At 49.6% G+C, this 22,382-nt stretch overlaps 1 protein-coding gene across 1 annotated transcript in view; it reads left to right on the top strand.

The window, feature by feature from the left end:
- The window catches only part of NAT9 (N-acetyltransferase 9), a gene marked incomplete at its 3' end in the record, with an annotated part of 82,133 nt that overhangs the window by 34,914 nt on the left and 24,837 nt on the right, over positions 1-22,382 (top strand). The window contains exon 2 of the mRNA XM_082272827.1: positions 5,312-5,392. Coding sequence (XP_082128953.1) covers positions 5,316-5,392 — 77 coding nt within the window. The 5' untranslated portion in view covers positions 5,312-5,315. The remainder of the gene's footprint in view (positions 1-5,311; positions 5,393-22,382) is intronic.

Below are 22,382 nucleotides of genomic sequence, written 5' to 3' on the forward strand. Positions count from 1 at the left end.
TCTACTCCAGGAAGCTGTCTCCAACTGAATGCAACTACGAGATTGGAGACAGAGAGCTCTTGGCCATTATCCTGGCTCTCAAGTGGAGACACTTGCTCCAGGGTTCTGTGGTTCCAGTTCTCATTCTCACCAATCATAAGAATCTGATGTATCTCTCGGAGGCCAAGAGGCTCACACCCCGTCAGGCCAAATGGGTCTCCTATTTGCCCGGCTCCAAGAATGTTAAAGCTGGTGCCTTGTCTTGCCAGTATTCTGAGTTGTCCAGGGAGGACTCCATGCCAACACCGGTCATACCTTCAGATCATATCCGGGCTGCCATCCGCACCAACTTCTCCTCTTGGGGAACAGATCTTGGCTGCCCAACCTGTTGCTCCCACTGAGAGACCTGCTGGCAAATGTTTTGTACCTGAGGGATTGCGCTTCAGACTGTTGCGCACGTACCACAATTCCAAGACTGCCGGTCATCCTGGTAAGAACCAGATGTCCTTGGCTATTTCCCGTCACTTCTGGTGGCCATCTCTCCGCACTGATGTTGCTGCATACATGGCTGCTTGTTTGGTCTGTGCCCAGAACAAATCTCCGCGGCATCTTCCCTTAGGCCTACTGCATCCCATTCCCAATGGGGAGCGTCCCTGGTCTCACCTGGCCACGGATTTTTTTGTGGAACTTACTGTGTCTCGAGGTTACACGGTTATCCTCATGGTTGTCGACCGGTTTTCCAAAATGTTCCACTGTGTTCCTTTTTAAGTGGCTGCCTTCTGCTCAGTAGTTTGCCTCTGTGTTTGCCAGGGAGTTTTTTGCTTACACTGGTTGCCTAAGGAGATTGTCTCGGACCGTCGGAGTCAGTTTGTCTCTTGGTTCTGGTGCGCCTTTTGCTCCCTGTTGGGTATTCGACTCTCCTCGGCCTACCATCCCCAGTCCAATGGTGCCGCTGAATGTTCCAACCAAGCTCTGGAGCAATTTCTCCGCTGCTATATCTCTGACCATCAGGACAATTGGGTTGATCTGCTACCCTGGGCAGAGTTTGCCAGGAACTCTGCCGTCTCCATTCATGGCCAATTATGGGTTCCACCCGGCTGTGTTGACCGAGTTGTTCTTGCCACAGGACATTCCAGCTGTGGAGGATCACCTTCGTGCCCTCCGTTCCTCTTGGGTGCAGATTAAAGAGTCTTTATGGGTCTGCACAGTGTCAGAAGCTCCAGGCAGACCGGAGACGTTTATCTGCTGCTTCGTACCAGGTCAGGGAGAGGGTGTGGTTTTCGGCTTGTAATCTCAACCTCAAGGTGCCCACTCAAAAACTGGCACCTCGTTTTGTTGGCCCTTTTCACATCCTCCATAAGGTGAACCCGATGGCCTATGTCGTTGATCTTCCTCCTGGCATGCATTTCGCCAATGTCTTTCCTGTATCACTTTTGAAGCCACTGGTTTGCAATCGCTATACTCACCCTCGTCCCATTCCTCTGGGCAATCATGAGGAAGTATAAGGTTAGCAACCTCTTGGATTCTCGTCTGTTCGGAGGTCAGGTTCAATACCTGGTTCACTGGAAAGGTTATGGTCCTGAGGAGCGCTCCTGGGTTCCCTCCACGGATGTTCATGCTCCCGCCCCTCTCCGCGCTTTCCATGCTCGCTTTCCCCAGAAACCGTTTTTTGCTCAGCGGAGAAGGGGCCGTTGAGGGGAGGGTACTGTCAAGGTCTTACCTTGCCTTCCTGGACATGTGCAGACTGCTGTCTCTTATAAACTCTGTTTGCCTCATCACTTGTCTGCTGCCTGGGCGTCGCTCAGTGATGATGTTGCACCCCTGACTATTTATATCACATAATGGCTTTCAGACCTTGCCCTTGTGTTTGTGCTCCAAGGTGCATCACTGCTAGCAGTCCTCTGGTCTCTGTGGTTTCTCTATGCATGACTTGGCTTGGCTGACGACCATCCTGGCTCTGGATTCCGAATCGGCAGACGACCCTGCATCAGACGACGACCTGACTTCGGCAGAGTACCCACTTCTGGAATCTATCACGGCTTGGATGAGTACCTGTTCCTGGACTCGATCCCAGCTTGGATGACTACCCGCTTCCGAACTTGACCCCTGCTGTTCTTGATTTTGCTCCTCTCTCTTGCTGTGCGATTATTTTTGTTGCAAAAATAAATGGCTTTATTTTACTTGCATCTTCATGTATTCTGGTTTCCTGGCACCCTGACAGGATCAGAGAGACTGAGGGAAGAGAAGGGAAAAAAAAAGGGGGGGAATGGGTGAGGAGCTACAGATACATTGGCACTTGTCTACAGTCTCCACTACAGACAATATCGCTGGACCCAAAGAACCTCAATTTACCGGGGGGACAAGGTTATATACTAGAGGCAATAAACAAATCCCAAAGTCTCCATCTCTCCGCGTGTTTATCACTTTTTTGCTGAGCTGTTGCAATAAGATCCTCCATTTTGTTTATTTCCTCAATTTTTTGGAGCCAGAGAGCCACTGTCGGAGATGAAGTTTTCTTCCAATAAAGGAGTATGCATGCCCCAGTGGCTTTTATCAGTTGGCGGATAATTACATTTTTGTACAAACTAACCCAGATGTTCAAAATGTGAAATAGAAAGAAGGCAGGGTCATCTGGGATTACCTGATCCGTGAACATTGAAGTAATTTGTTTGACAATATTCACTTTTTTTTGAAGTATCGGCCACAAGCTTGCCGATATGACCAATATTGCTTCAAGGGGTTGTACCGGAATGATGCCTGCAGCTAGAGGCATCACCCTGATACCGTTGTCTAGAGCCAACAGTCGGCTTTCTTGTAATGGCAACCGATTTGGCTGAGCAGCCGCTCGATTGTCATTAGAGGGAGCTGGAGGGGACGTTCCCCCCCCCCCCCCGCCACCTTCCGCTGCTCGCTCTGGTCTCCTGTCCCCCCGGGAGACCCGAGCGACCAGCCGGCACCTCCACCCCCAGACACCCGAACAAAGCCACATTTGAATCTGATCAGGTCTCCAATGTAAAAACCTGGAAGATCCCTCCATAAGGAGTACCTGTTCCTGTCTATTACTGTCACAAGGGATGTTTACATTCCTTGTGACAGCAATAAAAGTGATCAAAAATTAAAAGGACAGTGTAAAAATAGGAACTTTAAATGTGCAGAATATCGGCACCTAATATCGGCCTGAAGGGTGGCCGAAAAATCAGTATCGGCCCTGAAAAAACTCGATCAGTCCATCTCTACTCAGCAGTATCAGGGGTTAGGTTTCTGCCCTTTCTATCCTGTTTTAGAGACAGCTCTTACTGGATTTAGACCTTTGTAAAAGGAGACTTCCATGTGGCTCCCCTGTTCATGTATTGGTAGCTTTGTGAGACTTGAATCTGGTTCTCTTAGTGCTTCAGAAACTGTCTTCTAAACCTGTTAGAGAATTGGTTAGTCTTCTCTTTACACTTGACTTACCTACGAGGTCACCCACACAGTGGTGTTTCTTAAAGCATTCGCATCTTTGAGGCGAGTGGTGGCCTTATGCAGAAAACCATTTCTGGCTTTGCATTGGGGCAATGTGGCATTGAGGCCCAGGACTTCCTTCTTCCTTCGGCAGTTTCTGCCTTTCACTTCAACCAGGTCATTGCTTTTCCCTTTTGTCCCTCTCTCTGGATGCAGTTCACCAAAAGGAAGTTTCTCTCCGTTGTCTATATGTGTGCTAATCATCTCTCAGCTACTGCTTCCTTCAGAAATACTGATTCCTTTTTTCATCATCCCTGATGGACCTATTTGGGTGCCCAGACTTCTTGTTCCACAAGCTCTAGGTGGTTCAGACAGACTGTCATTAAACCTTGTAGTCTGAAAGATCAGTTTCCATCCTTTCATGTCATGGTTCACTGTACTGAAACTGTGAGCACTTCTTAGAATTTTCAACATCTAGCAACTGTTTTCCAGATTTAGAAGGCTGCCACCTGGTTTTCTGTTTGTGCTTTTGATTTGGGTCATAAAGTTCTACCAAGTGAATGTTTCAGCTTTATCTGATGCCGGCTTAAAACATAAGGTCCTTCAGGTGGCTTTTCGAGCTGAGGCATAATGAAAGTAGGAGGGGTTATACTGGGTTGACCTAAAGCAGGGGTAGGCAACCTTTCAGAGGTTGAGATCTACCTAGACAACATGTTCAACGGGGGGGGCTACTAGGCTGCACCTTTAAAAAAAAAAAAAAAAACTATGAAGCTCCGAATAAAAAGACAGCATGAAGATCACATAGTGTATCACAGTAGTGTCCTCTGCCCCTTCACATCGCCCCCCCACAGTAGTGTCCTCTGCCCCTTCACATCACTCCCCCCCCCCCCCCCCCAGTAGTGTCCGTTGACTCCCTTCACATCGCCCCCCCTACTGTATGTCATCTACCCTGCTCCCCCACAGTAGTGTGTCCTGTACCCCCAATGCTGTGTCCCTTGTCCCCCTTCACATCACCCCCGCACATGTCCTCCACAAAGTGTCCTCTGCCCCCTGAAAGCAGTGTCCTCTGCCTCTACATCTCCCAAAGCAGAGTCAATACACACAGCACTGTGTAGGAAGCACTCCCTACCCGCCAGTGTGTGTACAGCGGAGCGGACATTAGGAGGCAGAATAGTGCTGGATGGAGGGGCCGGAGCTCATAATAAGCTGTCAATCACAGAGGCAGGTCCTGCCCCAGCCCTCCATCCAGCACTATGCTGCCTTCCGCTCTCCGCTCCGCAATTAATATGAGAGTGGCGGGGGGCTGGGGGTAGGCAAAGCCTTTGGCTACGATCCACCTGTCGGCTCCCCATGGTCAACTGGTCAATCGCGATCTACAGCTTCCTGGCCACAGCCTAAAGTTTTTTGTTTGCTAGTGTCCAATGCTTCCATAGGTTGGAGTATAACCCAAAGGTTAACAATTCCCTGTGTGCTTCAATTCTAAATCTTAACCTGTTTTTATATTTATTTACTTGACGCAACATCATCTTTTATATTTTACCTAACAAATTGGGTGTTATATTGTCTTTGTGTGCACTAAAATTCAAGTGTATTTTTTTCCTAAAAATATGGTAAACGACCGCACAATTATTATGTAACATAAAAAATGGCAGCAGCCACCATTTTTTATTTTCCAGGGCCTCTCCTTTTCAGAAAATGTATAATGTTTGGGGGTTCTAAGTATTTTTCTAGCAGAGAATGCTGATTTTTAACATTCGTTTGAATAATGTGAAAATTGTCCCAGTTAGTTAGTGGTTAATGATGGGTTTAATTGTGCAGTCACCAAATGGGTAAAAGTTTGCAATGTTGTGTCTTATGTAACCACTGCTGATTTATTCTCTCTGGTTTACAGGACCATGCGTTTAAATGAGGACACAGTGCTGAAAGGGCAGCGGGTGATGTTAGTACCCTATGAGCCTCACCATGTTCTCAGGTACCAGTTCTTTAAAACAAAAGCCTCTAGCATTAAAGTGTTACTAAACCCACAACAGTAAAATCAGTCTGTATATGCAGTAAAGCATGCCTATTATACTCACTGTGGGACCTAAAGGGTTAATCCTCTGCATTGTCTAAAAAGGCATTTTGATCCTGTCTTATCTGATCCTCCCCTTCTTCCACAGTTCCAAATCTATCTGCTGATAGTACAGAGCCTTGGGGGCACTCTGCACATACTCACCCAGAGGGTTTGTTTTTTTTTTTCTTGAGAGAATGCATGTGATCAGCCCAGGACAAATCAGGGGTCAAGAATACAGCTGCCCACCACCAGCCTGTGATTTAATATTGAAGGAGAAGAAGCAGACTGACTCCTCACTCACTTCCCTTCTCCTGTAAACTTACCCCCTGCCATCCCATTGCATTCTGCCCATCAGATAGGCTCCAGTACTGTCCATTCCTCGTCTAGGTGAAGTACTGCTGTTCAAGAGGGAGTACAGGAGGCTGATGCCAAGATAAATTTAGGTACATACATCTATTGCATAAAATGATTATATAACTGCATACAGTAAGTCCCCCTACTTACGTAAGAGTTATGTTCTGGGAGCTCGTTCCTAAGTCCAACTTGTTTGTAAGTCCAACAAAGATCAGTGCTTGCAGATGAAGGCTGCGAGCACTGATCGGTGTGTTCTGGCGCGGGGAGTCCCCCTGCCAGAACACAATAGCACAGCTGAGGAGATTGCTGTACTAACATTGCTTGTGTTGGTACTGTGACCCGTCAGGTTTTTCTTCACTGGGTTGAACGAAAAAAACTGTGCAAACACAAGTGCGCATCTTTGAAAGTTTGCAAGTTGAACGTTTGTAGGGGACTTACTGTGCATTGATGTTTTTTTAATATGTGCCAGTAGTTCATATTTAAATAACCTGGAAATTCTTGATGTGAAACTAGGTATTTTTTCAATAGAATGTGGGCATTTGAAGGACAAACCTTAGGCAACTGTTGCAATTTATCTTCAGAACTGACTTGTGCTGCTGTCTCCCGTTGTTCACCTGGGGTCCATCCTTGAGCCCCCATTCACATTGGTCAAATCGCATACCACATCGGAGCCTATTGCCTGCAGCGGTACAGTCCAAATCAGTGCGACACTGACTGCGGCGCTGCACCGATTCCCAAAAGTAGTTTCTGCACTACTTTTGGCAACTTTGGGGAAGATTTTAATGCAGGCAGCCATACAGATGTCTGTCAAATCGCTCCCAAACTCGCACTGACATGCGGGTTCAAATCGTGCAAGTTCAGCTAAACTCACACAATTTCAAACTTTTGTGTTAACGAGGGCTACCTACTATTCATTCCCTGTGCAAGATTTCCTGCTCCCTGGAAGGGTTTTGATTTTCTTGCCTTCAACCTTGCTGGTTCCTATTGAGAAATGCTGTGAGGAACCTCCTGTCACGGTCTGGAGTCAGGCTCGGAGACCAGTAGCTATAACAGAGGATGCTCACACGGGAACCAGCAGGATAGGAGCAATCTAAGTACTAACCAGTGTTCACCAGAGCTCCTGATGGTGGAGATGGATTTTGCTGCGTGTTAGCACCAGGTCACGGTCCTCAGGATCGTCCCACCAGGAGGTGAGCAAGCCAGGGTCCAATAGCAGATAGGGATCAAGCAGAAGCCTAGTCAAGGAGTAGCCAAAGGTCAGTAACGAGTAGTTGCAGAAGCATAGTCGAGGAACAAGCCAAATGTAGATAACGAATAGTAGCGAAGATACAGAAGGCAGCAGGAGAGACAAGTGAGATATTGGCTGGTGAAAGCACAATATTTTGGCAACCAGGAAGTGCAGAGACATTGCTTAAATCAGGAAGTTCATTGGAGGAGCAAAGGGTTCAAGGTTCAAGGCAACTAAGATTCACGGCAGGATCATTCAAGGATTTGTCCAGGGAACTGTCCAGCATTCCAGGTGGCTCAGCAAGCAGAATCATTGCCAGACACAGTAGAGGTCCCAAATTCAAGTCTGGGTCCTGACAGTACTCCCCTCCTCCCAGGACGTCCGCAGGACATCCTAGGGCCAGGTTTAAGAAGAAACCGCTGGTGAAGTTCTCTTGTCAAACTAGGAGCCTGAACATTTTTTTCAGGCTCCCAAGAATTTTCCTCTGGCCCATATCCTTCCCATTGCACCAGATATTGTAATTTTTTTCATTAAGATCCTGGAGTCAATAATTTTCTCCATCACAAATTCTTCACCCTGCACCTCCACAGGTGGAGGAGGAGGATGACTTCTTCCAGAAAAAGGATTTTCATGAAACGGTTTGAATAGCAATATGTGAAAAACCGGGTGAATCTTCATATTGTCAGAAAGTTTTAAGCGAAAGGTAACTTGGTTGATTTGAGCAGAAATCTCAAAAGGTCCTACAAACTTTTGACCCAACTTAGCAGATGGAACATGAACCTTCAAATTTTTGGTAGATAACCAAACTTTTTCACCTACGTGAAAGGTGGGACTTGATCTGCGATGTCTGTCAGCGGCTTTCTTGAAATATTCCTGAGCCTCCTTCAATGTATCAATCAGTTTCTCCTGAATCCCTTGTAATGTAGTTAATCTGCTGGTAAAAGCAAGAATTGGAGTCAAGATTGGGAGATTAGGAATAAAAACTGGATTATATCCATATTAAGAAAAGGGGGCTTTGGGAAGTGGAGCTATGTTTAGAGTTATTTTAAGCAAACTCTGCTGTAGGAAGGTAGTCTACCCAATCACCCTTCAGATAACTGACAAAACATCAAAGGTATTGCGCCAAAGTTTGATTGGTCCTCTCGATCTGACCATTAGAATGAGGATGAAAAGCTGAGAAGAGAAGTGTTACACCCAAAGCTCAACAAAAACGTCTCTAAAATTTTGAGGTAAACTGTACTCCTCTGTCAGATACCAATCATCAGGAATTCCATGTAGTTTAAAAACTTCTCGAACCATTACTTCAGCCGAGGGTACCCACTTAACTGGTATGAAATGAGCCATCTTAGTGAGAGGGTCAGAAACTACCAGGATAGTGGTCATCTCTTTTTGAAAGGGGAAGTTCAACCACAAAATCCATAGAAATTGACCCCCATGGTCTTGATGGAACAGGCAGTGGTTGAAGTAACCCCAGAGGAGAAGATCGGGGTGTCTTATTGTGGGCAGAGGTCAGACACAAGCCCAAATAACTCTTGACATTCTTCTTTTACCCAGGCCACCAAAAGGAATGTGATAAGAGTTCTTCTGTCTTGGAAACCCCTAAATGACCAATAAGTTTAGAGTCATGCACCAACCTGGGGGCTTCTACCCAAACTGATTTAGGTACATAGAGGCAATGAGTCCAAAAGCCGTTCTTGTACTTGAAGGTAATGTCCTTAGGAGGATGATTAAGAAGTGGGTCATTCTCATACCCCTTCTTGAGAAGATTAAAAAATTTCTTAGAACTTGTGGCCCCTAGAAAGTTTTTTTGAGACAGAATCGTACATTCAGAGTTGCTTTCCTGGAGAGGCCCAGACAACATCCATGATAGGGCATCATCCTTACCGTTGCTTGACCCATGGCCGTACAAAATAACAAAGTTGAACCTGGAGAAGAATAGGGTCCAACGTTCTTGTCTAGATGACAGTGCTTAGCCCCTTCCAGCAGATGCCTCCACTCAGAAAATGCTTCCTTAATTGCTAGCAGCTCCTTGTTCCTGGTGTTAGAATTCTGCTCAGCAGGAGACATCAGTCGAGAGAAATAAGCACTATGATGGAGCTGCGTTTTTTTGCCAGTTTGCTGAGAAAGGATAGAACCCAAAGCAGAATCTGAAGCATCCACTTCTACGATGAAAGGTAGCTCTGGATCTGAATGTACCAGTATTGGTGCAGAAGTGAAGAGAGTTTTTAGTTTACTAAAGGCGGCCCTGATTTACTACACCATGAGAGCTCCCTCTTGTTTTTGATGAGCGAATGTCCCAGGGAATGATGTTATATCTACTCGAATGAGTATGGTGATTTGATTGCACCAAAACGCTCATTTGAGTGTTAATGGAGGTGAGCGGCCATTGCACTTAATGTTGGATGTTTTAGCTCACATACTACCGCACCTGGCTGTCACCGGAATCATCCCTTTTAGTTCACCGGATTTTATATGGACTTTTGTCACTTTCACTTGAATATATCAGCACTTTAACCACTTGCCTACTGTGCACTTAAACACCCTTCCCATCCAGGCCAATTTTCAGCTTTCAGCGCTCGCACACTTTGAATGACAATTACGCGGTCATGCTACACTGTACCCATATGAAATTTTTATCATTTTTTTCACACAAACAGAGCTTTCTTTTGGTGGTATTTAATCACCTTTTGGGTTTTTTATTTTTTACAAAAAAAACGAAAAAATACAGAAAATTTTGAAAAAAAAAAAAGTTTTTCTTATTTTCTGCGAGTAAATTTTGAAAATAAATTTCTCTTACGTCCTCCGACAGTCGCCGCCCTCTTCATATTCGTCACAATGGGGTATTAGACTTTGCTCCGAAGGAGTAGCTAGGCAACAGAATATGTTAATATAAAAGTTTTAACACATCCCACCCCCAGGGGGTGGTCCCCTCAGTCAATACCCTCCCACTTCCTGTATCCATACTCCAGTTTCAATGTCTAGCTTGTCAGGAGTAGCTGGATGTCTCTATGCTGGGGCATTTGTCTCAGCCTTTTCTCTATTCTTTTTTGATTTTGTTTGAGTTTTTTCTCTCTGTTTGCTTAGCTGTTCATTTTGTCAGCGTTAGTTATTCTTCTGATGAAGAGGATTCGTGCGGGCTGGGACTCGGGCTGATCCCCCTGGTCGCAGGTTGTGGGTCATTGGTTTCCCGGCCTGCCATTGAGCGTTCAGCCAGTTATCGCTCCTGGCACAGTGAACGACCCATCCCTGTCCGGTGCAGGGATGCTTGGTGAGGTGGCTACATCACTGGACGCTGTGTGGTTTCTTAACCCCAGTTTCGTGCGTCCTGGATGCGACTCTCCCTGCCTCATGTGCTGCGGTTTGTTCGCCTGTGCGGGTCCCCCGCGTCATTAGAAGGTAAGTGTACTTATGTGGGGACCTGTCTGTCGGGGGGGTGTCAGTCTGGGACTGTGTAACCTGCCTCTGTTCACACTATTTGGCTCCCTGTCATTCTGCCTGCACGCTGTGGGCTGCAGGAGGGGGGGCTGTGTGGCACTGTGTGTCTGCCTGTTAATGTGTGAAGTGCTGTGGGGCATGCTTTTGGTCATGTTGGGGGCACTGTACAGCGGTCGCTGCGGCGACCTGCCATGTTGCTTTTTACATGGGTGATGTTGTTACATCGCAGAGCGGGGGAGCGGCGTTTTCGGCGCCAAACGGCGCCATTTTGCCTGCATCGCCCCGGCCGCATGTTTTCAATGCGGGCGGCCATTTTCTTGTAGCCTCTCATAGGCTTTACAAGAGCGCCCTGATTGCATCACTTCCTCTTTCCTGATGTGCACCGATCGAAGCAGCAGCTACTACAGGGGTCCCCTCAGGTTTTAACCTTTCTATCTGCCTGTATCCATTGCCTGTGTTTCTGTGCTATCCCTGTGGGGGTCTCATTAGGCTTGTGTGTGTGGCGGTGGGCTGCGCTCGCCGCGCTTGTTAAGGGGGCAGTTAACCCTTTCTTGTCAGCATAAGTTTTGTGGGGCAATGGATTCTCAGGAGGGCAAATTTCCTGCCACATTGGTGGGTAGCCAGGGGACTGCTGTTTCTCCCCCAGGGGGGGATTTGGCTGTGATTGTGGCTAATCTTGCTGCCCAGGTGCAAATGTTGGTGGCTGCTCATTCCACAAAGAGGTCCAGAGTTTCAATTTCCTCTGGTTCGGAGGGTGATGGTGCGGGGGCTGATATGGCCGGGGTCTCCTTGTCGGGGTCCCGTTCCTCCCTGGATCTTGTGGGGTCCGAGGTGGAGGCTGAGGTTGAAGGGGTGGATAATTCTCCCCCTGGCTCGTCTGAAGAGCTTGCACTCATGGATGACTTGGTTGCTTCCATCAAGCAAACGCTGCGCTTGCAAGATGAACCGTGTCCGCCGGCTGCTTTGGCAGCTTATGGGACAAAGAGAAGACGCAAAACATCGCAGGTTTTTCCCTGCACTGATGATTTTCAGAGCGCCGTTAAGGAACAATGGCGTAATATTCGCAAACCTTTTGCGGTACCCAGTAGGTTTAAACTGCGTTATCCTTTCACGCCCGCTACTGACGAGCGTTGGTGTGTACCACCTCCTGTGGATCACGCGATCGCGGTTCTGAATAAGTCCACTGCGATTCCTGCTGAGGATACCCCGGTATTCCGGGATGCCACAGACAAGAGGATGGAGTCTCTTGCCCGTCATACCTATTCTATTATGGGTTCTATGCTAAAAGCTCTGTTTGCTTCCCTTATGGCGGCCCAGGCGGTCGCGAGTTGGACGCAGGTGCTTAGACGCGTTTTGGTGGCTAAATCAGCCCCGCAGGCGACATTGGACATGGTGGATCAAATCCATCAGGGTGTCATGTATTTGTGCGATGCGGACTTGGATATGGTCCCATTGGCCGCACGTGTACACGGTGTGGCGGTGTTGTCTCGCCGTTTGGTTTGGTTGAAGTGTTGGTCGGTGGACCAATCTTCTCGCAAGACTTTAGCCAATCTCCCTTTTGACGGTTCTCGTCTGTTTGGCGAATCCTTGGATACTCTGATTAAGGGGATCACTGGGGGTAAGAGCACGCTCTTGCCCCAATCCCAGAAGGCTAAGTCGGCTCCTGGTAAGAAGCGTGCTTCCTTTCGGCCCTCTCAGGGGTCCTTTCGTGCCTTTCGGCCGCACTATAAGGGCAAACCGTTCAAAGGTCAGGGCTCCCAAAAGAAGCCGTGGACAGGTAAGCAGAAGTCCGGCCAATCCGGATCCGCTGCCCACAACAGTGCGGCCTGAAGGGGCGCCCTCACCCGGTTCTGGGGTGGGGGGACGCTTGCTCGGTTTTCTACAACCTTGGCTGGCCCGTGTTCGGGACAGGTGGGTTCAGGAAATCGTTCGATCTGGTTACAAGATTGAGTTTCTCTCTCGGCCGGAGAGCAGATTTTTTCCCTCAAATCTTCAACTGTCTCCGGAGCGTTTGCGGGATCTGCACCTAGCGGTGCGGGACCTGAGAGCTCAGGGAGTGGTGGTCCCGGTGCCTCATCGGGACAGATTTCGGGGGTTCTATTCAAATCTGTTCACTGTGCCCAGGAAGGAGGGCAAGGTACGTCCAATTCTGGACTTGAAGGCTCTGAACCGCTTTGTGCGGGTTCGCAAGTTCCGCATGGAATCTCTGCGGTCGGTGGTGGCTGCCCTGGTTCCGGGGGAATTCATGGCCTCCATCGATCTGAAGGATGCGTACCTACACATCCCCATTTTCGAAGGTCACCAGAGGTACCTTCGATTCGCCATTGCGGAGGATCACTACCAATTCGTGGCGTTACCTTTTGGCCTCGCTTCGGCTCCGCGGGTTTTCACCAAGGTGCTTGCACCACTGCTGGCCTTGTTAAGGGCCCAGGGCATCTCTGTCCTGGGGTATCTGGGCGACATTCTGGTTCGATCTGCGACCAGCCAGGGTCTGGAGAAGGATCTGTCCGTCACGGTGCAGACTCTGCAGGAGTTTGGTTGGACGATAAATTATCCAAAATCGACACTGTGCCCGGCGGTTCGTCTTTCCTATTTGGGAATGATCCTGGACTCGGTCCACGCGAAGGTCTTCCTACCGGACGACAAAATCAAGGTTCTTCAGGGAGAAGTCCAGTCCCTCAGGGACGTTCCGTGCTCATCCCTGCGGAAGTGCATGCGGTGTCTGGGTCTGATGGTCTCGGCTTTCGAGGCAATTCCCTTTGCCCAGTTTCACACGAGGGGTCTCCAAGCGGAGATTCTGTCCAAGTGGGACGGGCGTCCGCAGTCTCTGGATGTCCAGATTTCGTTGAGCCATCGCACCAGAAGGGATCTTCTGTGGTGGCTCCAGTCCCCGGCGGTGTCGGGGGGAAAGTCTTTTCGTCCTCTTTCATGGACGGTGATCACCACGGATGCCAGCCTGTCGGGCTGGGGTGGTGTTCTGATCGTTCTGTCCGCCCAGGGGACTTGGTCGGAGGAGGAATCCTCCCTTCCGATCAACATTCTGGAGTTGCGTGCGATAAATCTCTGCCTTCACCGTTGGACGGACAGGCTGCGCGGCTGTCCGGTTCGGGTGCAGACGGACAATGCCACGGCGGTGGCTTACGTCAATCACCAAGGGGGCACCAGGAGTGCCCGAGCGGCTCGGGAAGTGGCCGACATTCTTTCTTGGGCCGAGACTCATGTCCCGGCGATATCAGCGGTACACATTCCGGAGGTGGAGAACTGGCAGGCGGACTATCTGAGTCGCCAGACCCTGGATCAGGGGGAATGGTCTCTCCACCCGGCTGTCTTCCAGATGTTGTGCGCGAAGTGGGGTCTTCCGGAAGTGGACCTGTTCGCGTCTCGTCTGAACAACAAGGTAAAAAGGTTCGTGGCAAGGACGCGCGATCCTCGGGCAGACGCGTCCGACGCGTTGGTAGCCCCGTGGCACCAGTATCGGCTGCTGTATGCGTTTCCGCCGATTCAATTGCTGCCCAGGTTCCTTCGCAGGTTGAACTCGGAACCACACACGGTGATTCTTGTGGCACCGGACTGGCCTCGCCGGTCCTGGTACGCGGATCTCGTGAACCTGCCGGTCGACGCTCCTTGGCGTCTGCCTCTTCGAGAAGATCTCTTGTCTCAAGGGCCGATATTCCATCCTGCTTTACAGTCGCTGGCTTTGACGGCCTGGCTGTTGAAACCGAGGTCCTGAAGGATAGGGGTCTCTCTCCGGAGGTCATTCACACTTTGATTAACGCGAGGAAGTCTTCCTCAGGGAAGGTCTATCACCGTACTTGGAAGGCTTATTTTGCCTGGTGTTAGTCCAGGGGGTTTCACCTCGCACATACTCTGTGTCTAGGGTGTTGTCCTTCCTTCAGACAGGTGTCGACCAGCGTATGGCGTTGGCTACGGTCAAGGGTCAGGTGTCTGCGCTGGCCATTCTCTTTCAACGTCCTGTGGCGTCTAACTCTTTGGTTAGTACCTTTGTTCAAGGGGTGCGACATCTGGTCCCTCCTAGGAGGGCACCTTTACCTCCTTGGGACTTGAATCTTGTGCTGTCCGTGTTACAACTTGCTCCTTTTGAACAGATCAGGAAGATCTCGTTGTCCATGTTGTCCAAAAAAGTCGCTTTTTTGGTGGCAATCACTTCGGCTCGTAGGGTTTCGGAGCTGGCGGCTTTGTCCTGCAAGTCTCCGTACTTGGTCCTTCATCTAGATAAGGTGGTCTTGCGACCCAACCCTTCTTTTCTTCCGAAGAGAGTTTCGGATTTTCACATCAATGAGGACATTGTCCTGCCTTCGCTCTGCGCGAAGCCCAAACATCCGAAGGAGGTGGAGCTGCATTCCTTGGATGTTGTTCGGGCGATTAGGGTTTACCTGAAATCGACTGAATCTTTCCACAAGTCGGATTCCTTGTTTGTCTTTCCTGAGGGACCTCGGAAGGGCTTGGCTGCGTCGGCCTCTACCATTGCCAAATGGATCAGACAGACTGTGGAACAGGCCTATACTTTGAAGGGGAAAATTCCCCCTGTGCCTGTGAAGGCGCACTCTACAAGATCTCCGAGTACGTCTTGGGCCTGTCGTCATGGGGCTTCTGTGGCCCAGGTGTGTAAGGCGGCGACTTGGTCGTCCGTTCACACCTTCACGAAATTCTACAGAGTGGATGTTCAGGCATCGGCAGATGCTTCCTTTGGCCGCAAGGTTCTTAGTGCGGCAGTTCCTTAGAGCCTCTTGTATGGGCTTCTTGGCTGTTTGGGATACATGTTGTTATCCCTGGGTTATTTGTTTTCCTGGGATTTTTTGCTCTGTTGAGCAAGTTTTTTCTTCTGTTGCCCAGATAGTTTCCTTCCTTTGGTAAGGTTCCTTTCTCTGCTGTGGAGACGGCGTTGCCTGGGGCGCGGCTGCGTTTCCCACCCCTCATGTTTGCACTGCTTTGGGACGTCCCCATTGTGACGAATATGAAGAGGGCGGCGACTGTCGGAGGACGTAAGAGAAAACGGAATTTTTGTAAAATCTTACCTGTAAAATTCCTTTCTCTGAGTCCTCCGACAGTCGCCGCCCCCGCCCCTCTTTTGGGGTTGATTGTACTCTCTACTGCTATTCCACTGAAACTGGAGTATGGATACAGGAAGTGGGAGGGTATTGACTGAGGGGACCACCCCCTGGGGGTGGGATGTGTTAAAACTTTTATATTAACATATTCTGTTGCCTAGCTACTCCTTCGGAGCAAAGTCTAATACCCCATTGTGACGAATATGAAGAGGGCGGCGACTGTCGGAGGACTCAGAGAAAGGAATTTTACAGGTAAGATTTTACAAAAATTCAGTTTTTTCTCCCTCACTGATGTGCGCTGATGAGGCTGCACTGATGGGCACTGATGGGCACTGATAGGCTGCACTGATGGGCACTGATGAGGTGGCACTTATGGGCACTGATGAGGTGGCACTTATGGGCACTGATGAGGTGGCACTTATGGGCACTGATGAGGAGGTACTAATATGCCGCACTGATGAGCACTGATAGGCGGCACTGAGAGGTGGCACTGAGAGGCGGCACTGACGGGCGGCACTGATGGGCACTGATAGGCGGCACTGATGGGCACTGGCGGATGGCACTGATGGACACTGACGGGTGGCACTGATGAGCACTGATGGGCGGCACTGATGGGCAGCACCATCAGTGCCCACACTCAGTGCCCATAGTGCTGCCAGTCAGTGCTCATCAGTGCCTAGATGAGCAGGCACTGACTGGCAGCACTATGGGCACTGATTGTGGGCATTGATGGGGGCACTGATGGCGGGCACTGTGGGCACTGATGGGGGGGCAATGTGTGTGTTTTTTTACCTTTAGTAATCAGGGCACTGGTGATCAGTGCCCTGATTACATTCCTGTGTGTCCCCAGCGGCTGTCGGCTCCCCCTCCTTCCTCACACTGCAGTGTCTGTGTGAGGAAGGAGCGCCGGCGATGAGAGATGATCTCATATGTTTACATATGAGATCATCTCTCATTGGATGGCTTGATCACGTGGTGAATGGCCGCTGTGATTGGCCATTCACCACGATCTGTGATCTGCCGTGTCGAAGGGACACGGCCGACACAGATTCTCCCCAATGCGCGCTCGCGGGAGCGCGCGGGGGGCGTGTCACTGGAGGCCGTTTAAAAACGGCCTCCCGAAAATTCAAGTCCGCGTTGCAGCCGTATATAGGCTGTAGCGTGGATGGGAGGGGGTTAATATCGTAATACTATTACACTCATTTTTTATGGAACTTTGTGATTTTATATTTATCCTTTGTTATTTATCATCTTAAGCACTTTTTGGGATTGTGCTCCCCACGATATTTGCACCTGTTTTAAGCACACTGATTACTACTTCACTTGCACTGACCAGCACAAGTTGCATTACTTTCACTTCTTAGCAACTTTTTCCTGTTGCTCATTATCAGTGTGCATTCATTTAGCACTGATCACTTTATTCATCTTTTATCTTTTATGAGCTTTTTACTCACTATCAACTATTTATTTATTTATGATCGGTCACTGATCACTTCATCTTATTGTTTTACCCACGTCACTAATTGTACCAATAGTTTGTGTTATTCATCTGCTCGCTTTTAATATTATTGTTGCATCATCATCTGCTTTTACCTACACATCCAGTTATATCTATATAATTTATATTTCTTTTACGTCCTCCGACAGTCGCCGTCCATTCACACAGTCTTCAATAATGCGGTATTGCTTCCTCTCCACAGGAGTTTCTAGGCATAAGACTTGTAAAAGAACAATTTATCTACATAGTCACACCCATGGGGGCTGTCCTTCTAGTCCAATACCCCCCTGCAATAGCCATCCCAATTCAGTTTGTCTTCTGCCTAGCTTAGGAGTGGATAGGCTTCCCTGTGCTGAGGCTACAGTCTCAGCCTTCCTCTTTTTCTTTTATGATTTATTTTCTGAAAATGACATTTTTCTTTACATTGCTAGATGTTTATTTTTTCAGCACTAGTTAGTTGGATTTTGCGGAGCCGGGAATTGGACTGACCGTCCTGGTTTTCCAGGACAGAGGATCAGATGGAATCCCAGCCCGCCATTGAGCGTTTCGCAGGCTATTTCTTCGCCCTGGCCTCGCAAATGACCCATCCCTGTCCATCAGGGATGCAGCCATGTGAGGTGGCTACCTCACTGGACACAGGATAGGTTCGTCCGTGCACTACTAGTGTCCTGCGTTTCTGGCTGGCGGCACTCCCCTGCCATCTGAGGGTGGGCGGTTTCCCGCTTGTTATGAGGCACCCCACGCCATCGGGTACAGGTATGTACATTCTGTGTGGGGCCTCTGTCTGGGGTCGGCAGTCCTGTGTGTCTGTGGTGTCCCCTATGTCTGTGCATTTTGGGCTCCCTTTTCCCGGTCCCTGCGGGGGTTTTATTTTCTCACAGCAGCGCTGTGTCCGCCATTTTAAGTGTGGGCAGCATGTCTGGCTTCATTATGGGCGTTCATGCAGCATGCTATGTAGTGATTTTGGCGCCTTGCGGCGCCATCTTGCGTGTGGCATGCGATCGTTTCAGAGCACATGTCGGCGGCCATCTTGCCGAAGCCTCCCATTAGTTTTCAATAGGCATCCATTTTCCCTTGGCCTGCAGCCTAGTTCAGCCTCCAGCGGTGACATCACTTCCTTCTTTCTCACAGAGCCGACCGAAGGAGCTGGTAACACACTGTGGGGTTCTGTCCTGCTGTTCTTTTCCTGTCCTACTTTGTGCAATCTTCCTGGTCGGTTTTTGTCCCTGCGGGGGGCCTGTGTCTCACAGTCTTTACAGCGGTGCGCTGCGGGGTCCGTGGTGCTCTTAAAGGGCCAGTTTACAAAAAAAAAAAACTTTTTTATTTCTGTTATGGAATCCCAGGACAGCAAATTCCCTCCAGCTTTGGTGGGGGATTCAGGATCCTCTGAATCCTCTAACCAGACTAATTTGGCGGCTATTGTGGCAACTTTGGTGTCAAAAATGGATGTGCTGATGTCTGAACGTGCTGCTAGGAAAAGGCCTAGGATTTCCTTTTCTTCTGATTCGGAGTGTGACATGGTTGCTGTAGGTAGCGTGGCCCTTTCGGGGTCTCGCTCTTCTCAGGACCCGCAAGAGTCTGAGGGGGAGGCGGAGGTTGCAGGGATGGATGACTTCCCCCGCCCCCCCCCCCCCCCGGGTCGCCCGTGGAACGTGCAGCTATGGATGAGTTGATCCTAGCAGTAAAGGAAACACTACATTTGGAGGATGAGCCCACCCCTCCGGGCGTCGTTGTGTCCTCTTTTGGTACACACAGGACCCGCAAGATGGCGCAGGTTTTTCCTTGCCCCGCAGAATTTCACAGTAAGGTGAATGAGCTATGGCGTAACTTAAAACACGCCTTCGTGGTGCCTAAGAAGTTTCAACTTCTCTACCCTTTTGCGGCCACTACGGCTGCGCGCTGGTGTGTGCCTCCTCAAGTGGATCACATGGTGGCCAGATTGAACAAGGCTACCTTGGTCCCCACCGAGGACTACCCGGTGTTTAGGGACCCTACTGATAGGAGGCTGGAATCTCTTGCCCGACATTCCTACATGGTGGCGGGTTCCATGCTCAAGCCTATTTTTGCCTCTGTAATGGTGGCTCAGGCTGTGGCGGATTGGACCAAGGTGCTCAAACGCACCCTCGTGGCTGACTCTGCCCCTCCCACTACAGTGGAGATGGTGGATCAGATTAATCGAGGGGTCATGTATTTGTGCGATGAGGCTCTAAATGAGGCCCCCTTTGGCAGTACGCCTGTCCAGCGTCGCAGTGATTAACCCTCGCTTAATCTGGTTAAAGAGCTGGTCGGCTGACCAGAAATCCAGGAAGACGGTGGCTGACATTTTCTATGCGGGGTCTCACCTTTTTGGGGAATCCTTGGATGAATTGGTTAAAGGAGTCACTGGGGGCAAGAGCACTTTGCTGCCCCAGAACTCTAAGGGAAAAATTTTCCGCGGTAAGCGGGCCCCCTCCTTTAAACCTAATCAAGGGTCCTTTCGTGCCTTCAAGGCGCAGAACAAGGGTAAACCCTTCAAGGGCCAAGGTGGCCAGAAAAAGCCCTGGTTTGGCAAACAAAAATTCGGCCAAGCTGGGACGGTGGCTCAGTCCACCTCTGCCTGAAGGGACGCCCTCACCCGTTTCAGGGGTGGGGGGACATTTGCGCGGTTTCCTCCAACCTCGGCTGCTTCGAATCACGGACAGATGGGTTCAGGAAATTATTCGGTCAGGGTACAAGATCGAGTTTCTTTCACGGCTGGCGAACAGATTCTTTCCCTCAAATCTTCATTTGACCCCAGGGCAGTTGCAGGACCTGCATCAGGCGGTACAGGATCTCATCGTCCAGGGGGTTGTCATCCCGATGCCTCATCGGGACAGGTTTCGGGGTTTTTATTTGAATCTGTTCACTGTGCCCAGAAAGGAGGGCAAAGTGCGTCCGATTCTGGACTTGAAAGCGCTGAACCGCCTTGTGCGCGTTCGCAAATTCCGCATGGAGTCACTTCGCTCGGTGGTGGCCTCCCTGAATCTGGGGGAGTTCCTGGCCTCTATAGACCTGAAGGATGCGTATCTGCACATCCCCATTTTCGAGGGTCATCAGAGGTATCTCCGATTACCTTTCGGTCTCGCTTTGGCTCCAAGGGTCTTTACCAAAGTCTTGGCGCCTGTTCTGGGCCTGTTGCGGGCACAGGGCATTGCGGTCTTGGGATATCTGGACGATCTCCTGTTAAGATCGAGTGCCAGTCAGAGCCTGTTGCGCAATCTGTCCACTATGGTCCAGACGCTTCAGGAGTTCGGTTGGACAATCAACATTCAGAAGTCGACCTTGTTGCCTTCGGTTCGTCTCCCGTATCTGGGAATGGTTCTGGACTCTGCTCAACAAAGGTGTTCTTGCCGGAGGCCAAGCTCCAGACCCTGCAGAGCGAGGTCAGGTCCCTCAGTGACAACAAATCCTCGTCACTCCGGACCTGTATGCGGTCCCTGGGGTTGATGGTGTCTGCCTTCGAGGCGATACCGTTTGCACAGTTTCACATGCGATCTCTCCAAGCGGAGATCCTAGCCAGGTGGGACAGACTACCTCAGTCCTTGGACCTGAGAGTGTCTCTGAGTCACCAAACCAGAATGGATCTCTTGTGGTGGCCTCGTCTGGTAAGATTTATTACCGAACTTGGAAAGCTTATTTTGCCTGGTGTGAGTCCAGAGGTTTCTCTCCTCGTTCATACTCGGTGGTGAGAGTGTTGGCTTTCCTCCAATTGGGTGTAGACCAGCGCTTTGCGTTGGCCACGATTAAGGGCCAGGTATCTGCACTGGCTGTTCTTTTCCAGCGCCCTGTGGCATCTAATTCCTTGATTCGCACCTTTATTCAGGGTGTGCGTCACTTGGCTCCTCCCAGAAGGGAGCCCTTACCTCCATGGGACTTGAAATTGGTTCTGTCCGTGTTGCAACGGTCCCCGTTTGAAAACATCAGGGAGATCTCGTTACCTCTGCTGTCTAAAAAGGTTGCTTTTCTGGTGGCGATCACTTCGGCTCACAGATTGTCGGAGTTGGCGGCGTTGTCCTGCCGTTCCCCTTACCTGGTGGTTCATAGGGATAAGGTGGTCTTGCGACCTAATCCATCCTTTCTGCCAAAGGTGGTTTCGGATTTTCACCTCTTGCCTTCGCTTTGTGCGAACCCTAAGCATCCAAAAAAGGTTGCTTTGCATTCTCTGGATGTTGTCAGGGTGATCAGGGTTTACCTGTCGTCGACTGAATCCTTTCGCAAGTCGGATTCTCTCTTTGTACTTCCTGAGGGTCCTCGGAAGGGTATGGCTGCGTCTGCGGCAATCATTGCCAAATGGATCAGACAGACCATTGTCCAGGCCTACTCGTTGCGGGAATGGGTTCCTCCATTCCCTGTCAAGGCGCATTCTACCAGGTTGGTGAGTGTGTCCTGGGCTTTCGGGCATCAGGCTTCAGTGGCCCAGGTGTGCAAGGCTGCGACTTGGTCATCGGTGCACACCTTTTCCAAATTTATAAAATTGATGTTCTGGCATCCACTGATGCATCTTTTGGCCGCAAAGTTCTCTGTGCGGCAGTGCCATAGGGGACTCTGGTTTGTACGGGTCCCTGGCTGTTGAGGTTGTTTTTTTTCCCCTTGGTTATTTGTTTTCCTGGGTTGTTGCTCATGTTGAGCCCTCTTTTTGTTACCCAGAAGGTTCCCTTGCTGTTCATGTAAGGTTCATTTCTCTGATGTGGGTACTAGAAATGTGGGTACTGCGTTGCTTTTCTGGCAGTTCCGTTGCCCACCCCTCATGTCTACACTGCTTTGGGACATCCCCATTAGTGAAGACTGTGTGAATGGGTGGCGACTGTCGGAGGACGTAAGAGAAAACTGAATTTTTGTAAAATCTTACCGTAAAATTCCTTTCTCTGAGTCCTCTGACAGTCGCCGCCCCCGCCCCTCTTTGGGGGTTTTTTATACACTATCACTGCTTGCGACCAAACTGAATTGGGATGGCTATTGCAGGGGGGTATTGGACTAGAAGGACAGCCCCCATGGGTGTGACTATGAAGATAAATTGTTCTTTTACAAGTCCTATGCCTAAACTCCTGTGGAGAGGAAGCAATACCCCATTAGTGAAGACTGTGTGAATGGGCGGCGACTGTCGGAGGACTCGGAGAAAGGAATTTTACGGTAAGATTTTACAAAAATTCTGTTATTTTATATACTTTTTAGTGTGGTTAACCATTCCCAAGAAATTGAGCGCTTATTCTCTCTGCGTTAAAATTGTTTTAGTATGTTGTGACACTACTGAATTTGCTGCTAATTTCTGGTGTTCCACTGCACACATCTTCCTTGCCATTCTTAATT

This window comes from Pelophylax lessonae, assembly GCF_965119305.1.
Source record: "Pelophylax lessonae genome assembly, chromosome: 11".
NCBI lineage: Eukaryota > Metazoa > Chordata > Amphibia > Anura > Ranidae > Pelophylax > Pelophylax lessonae.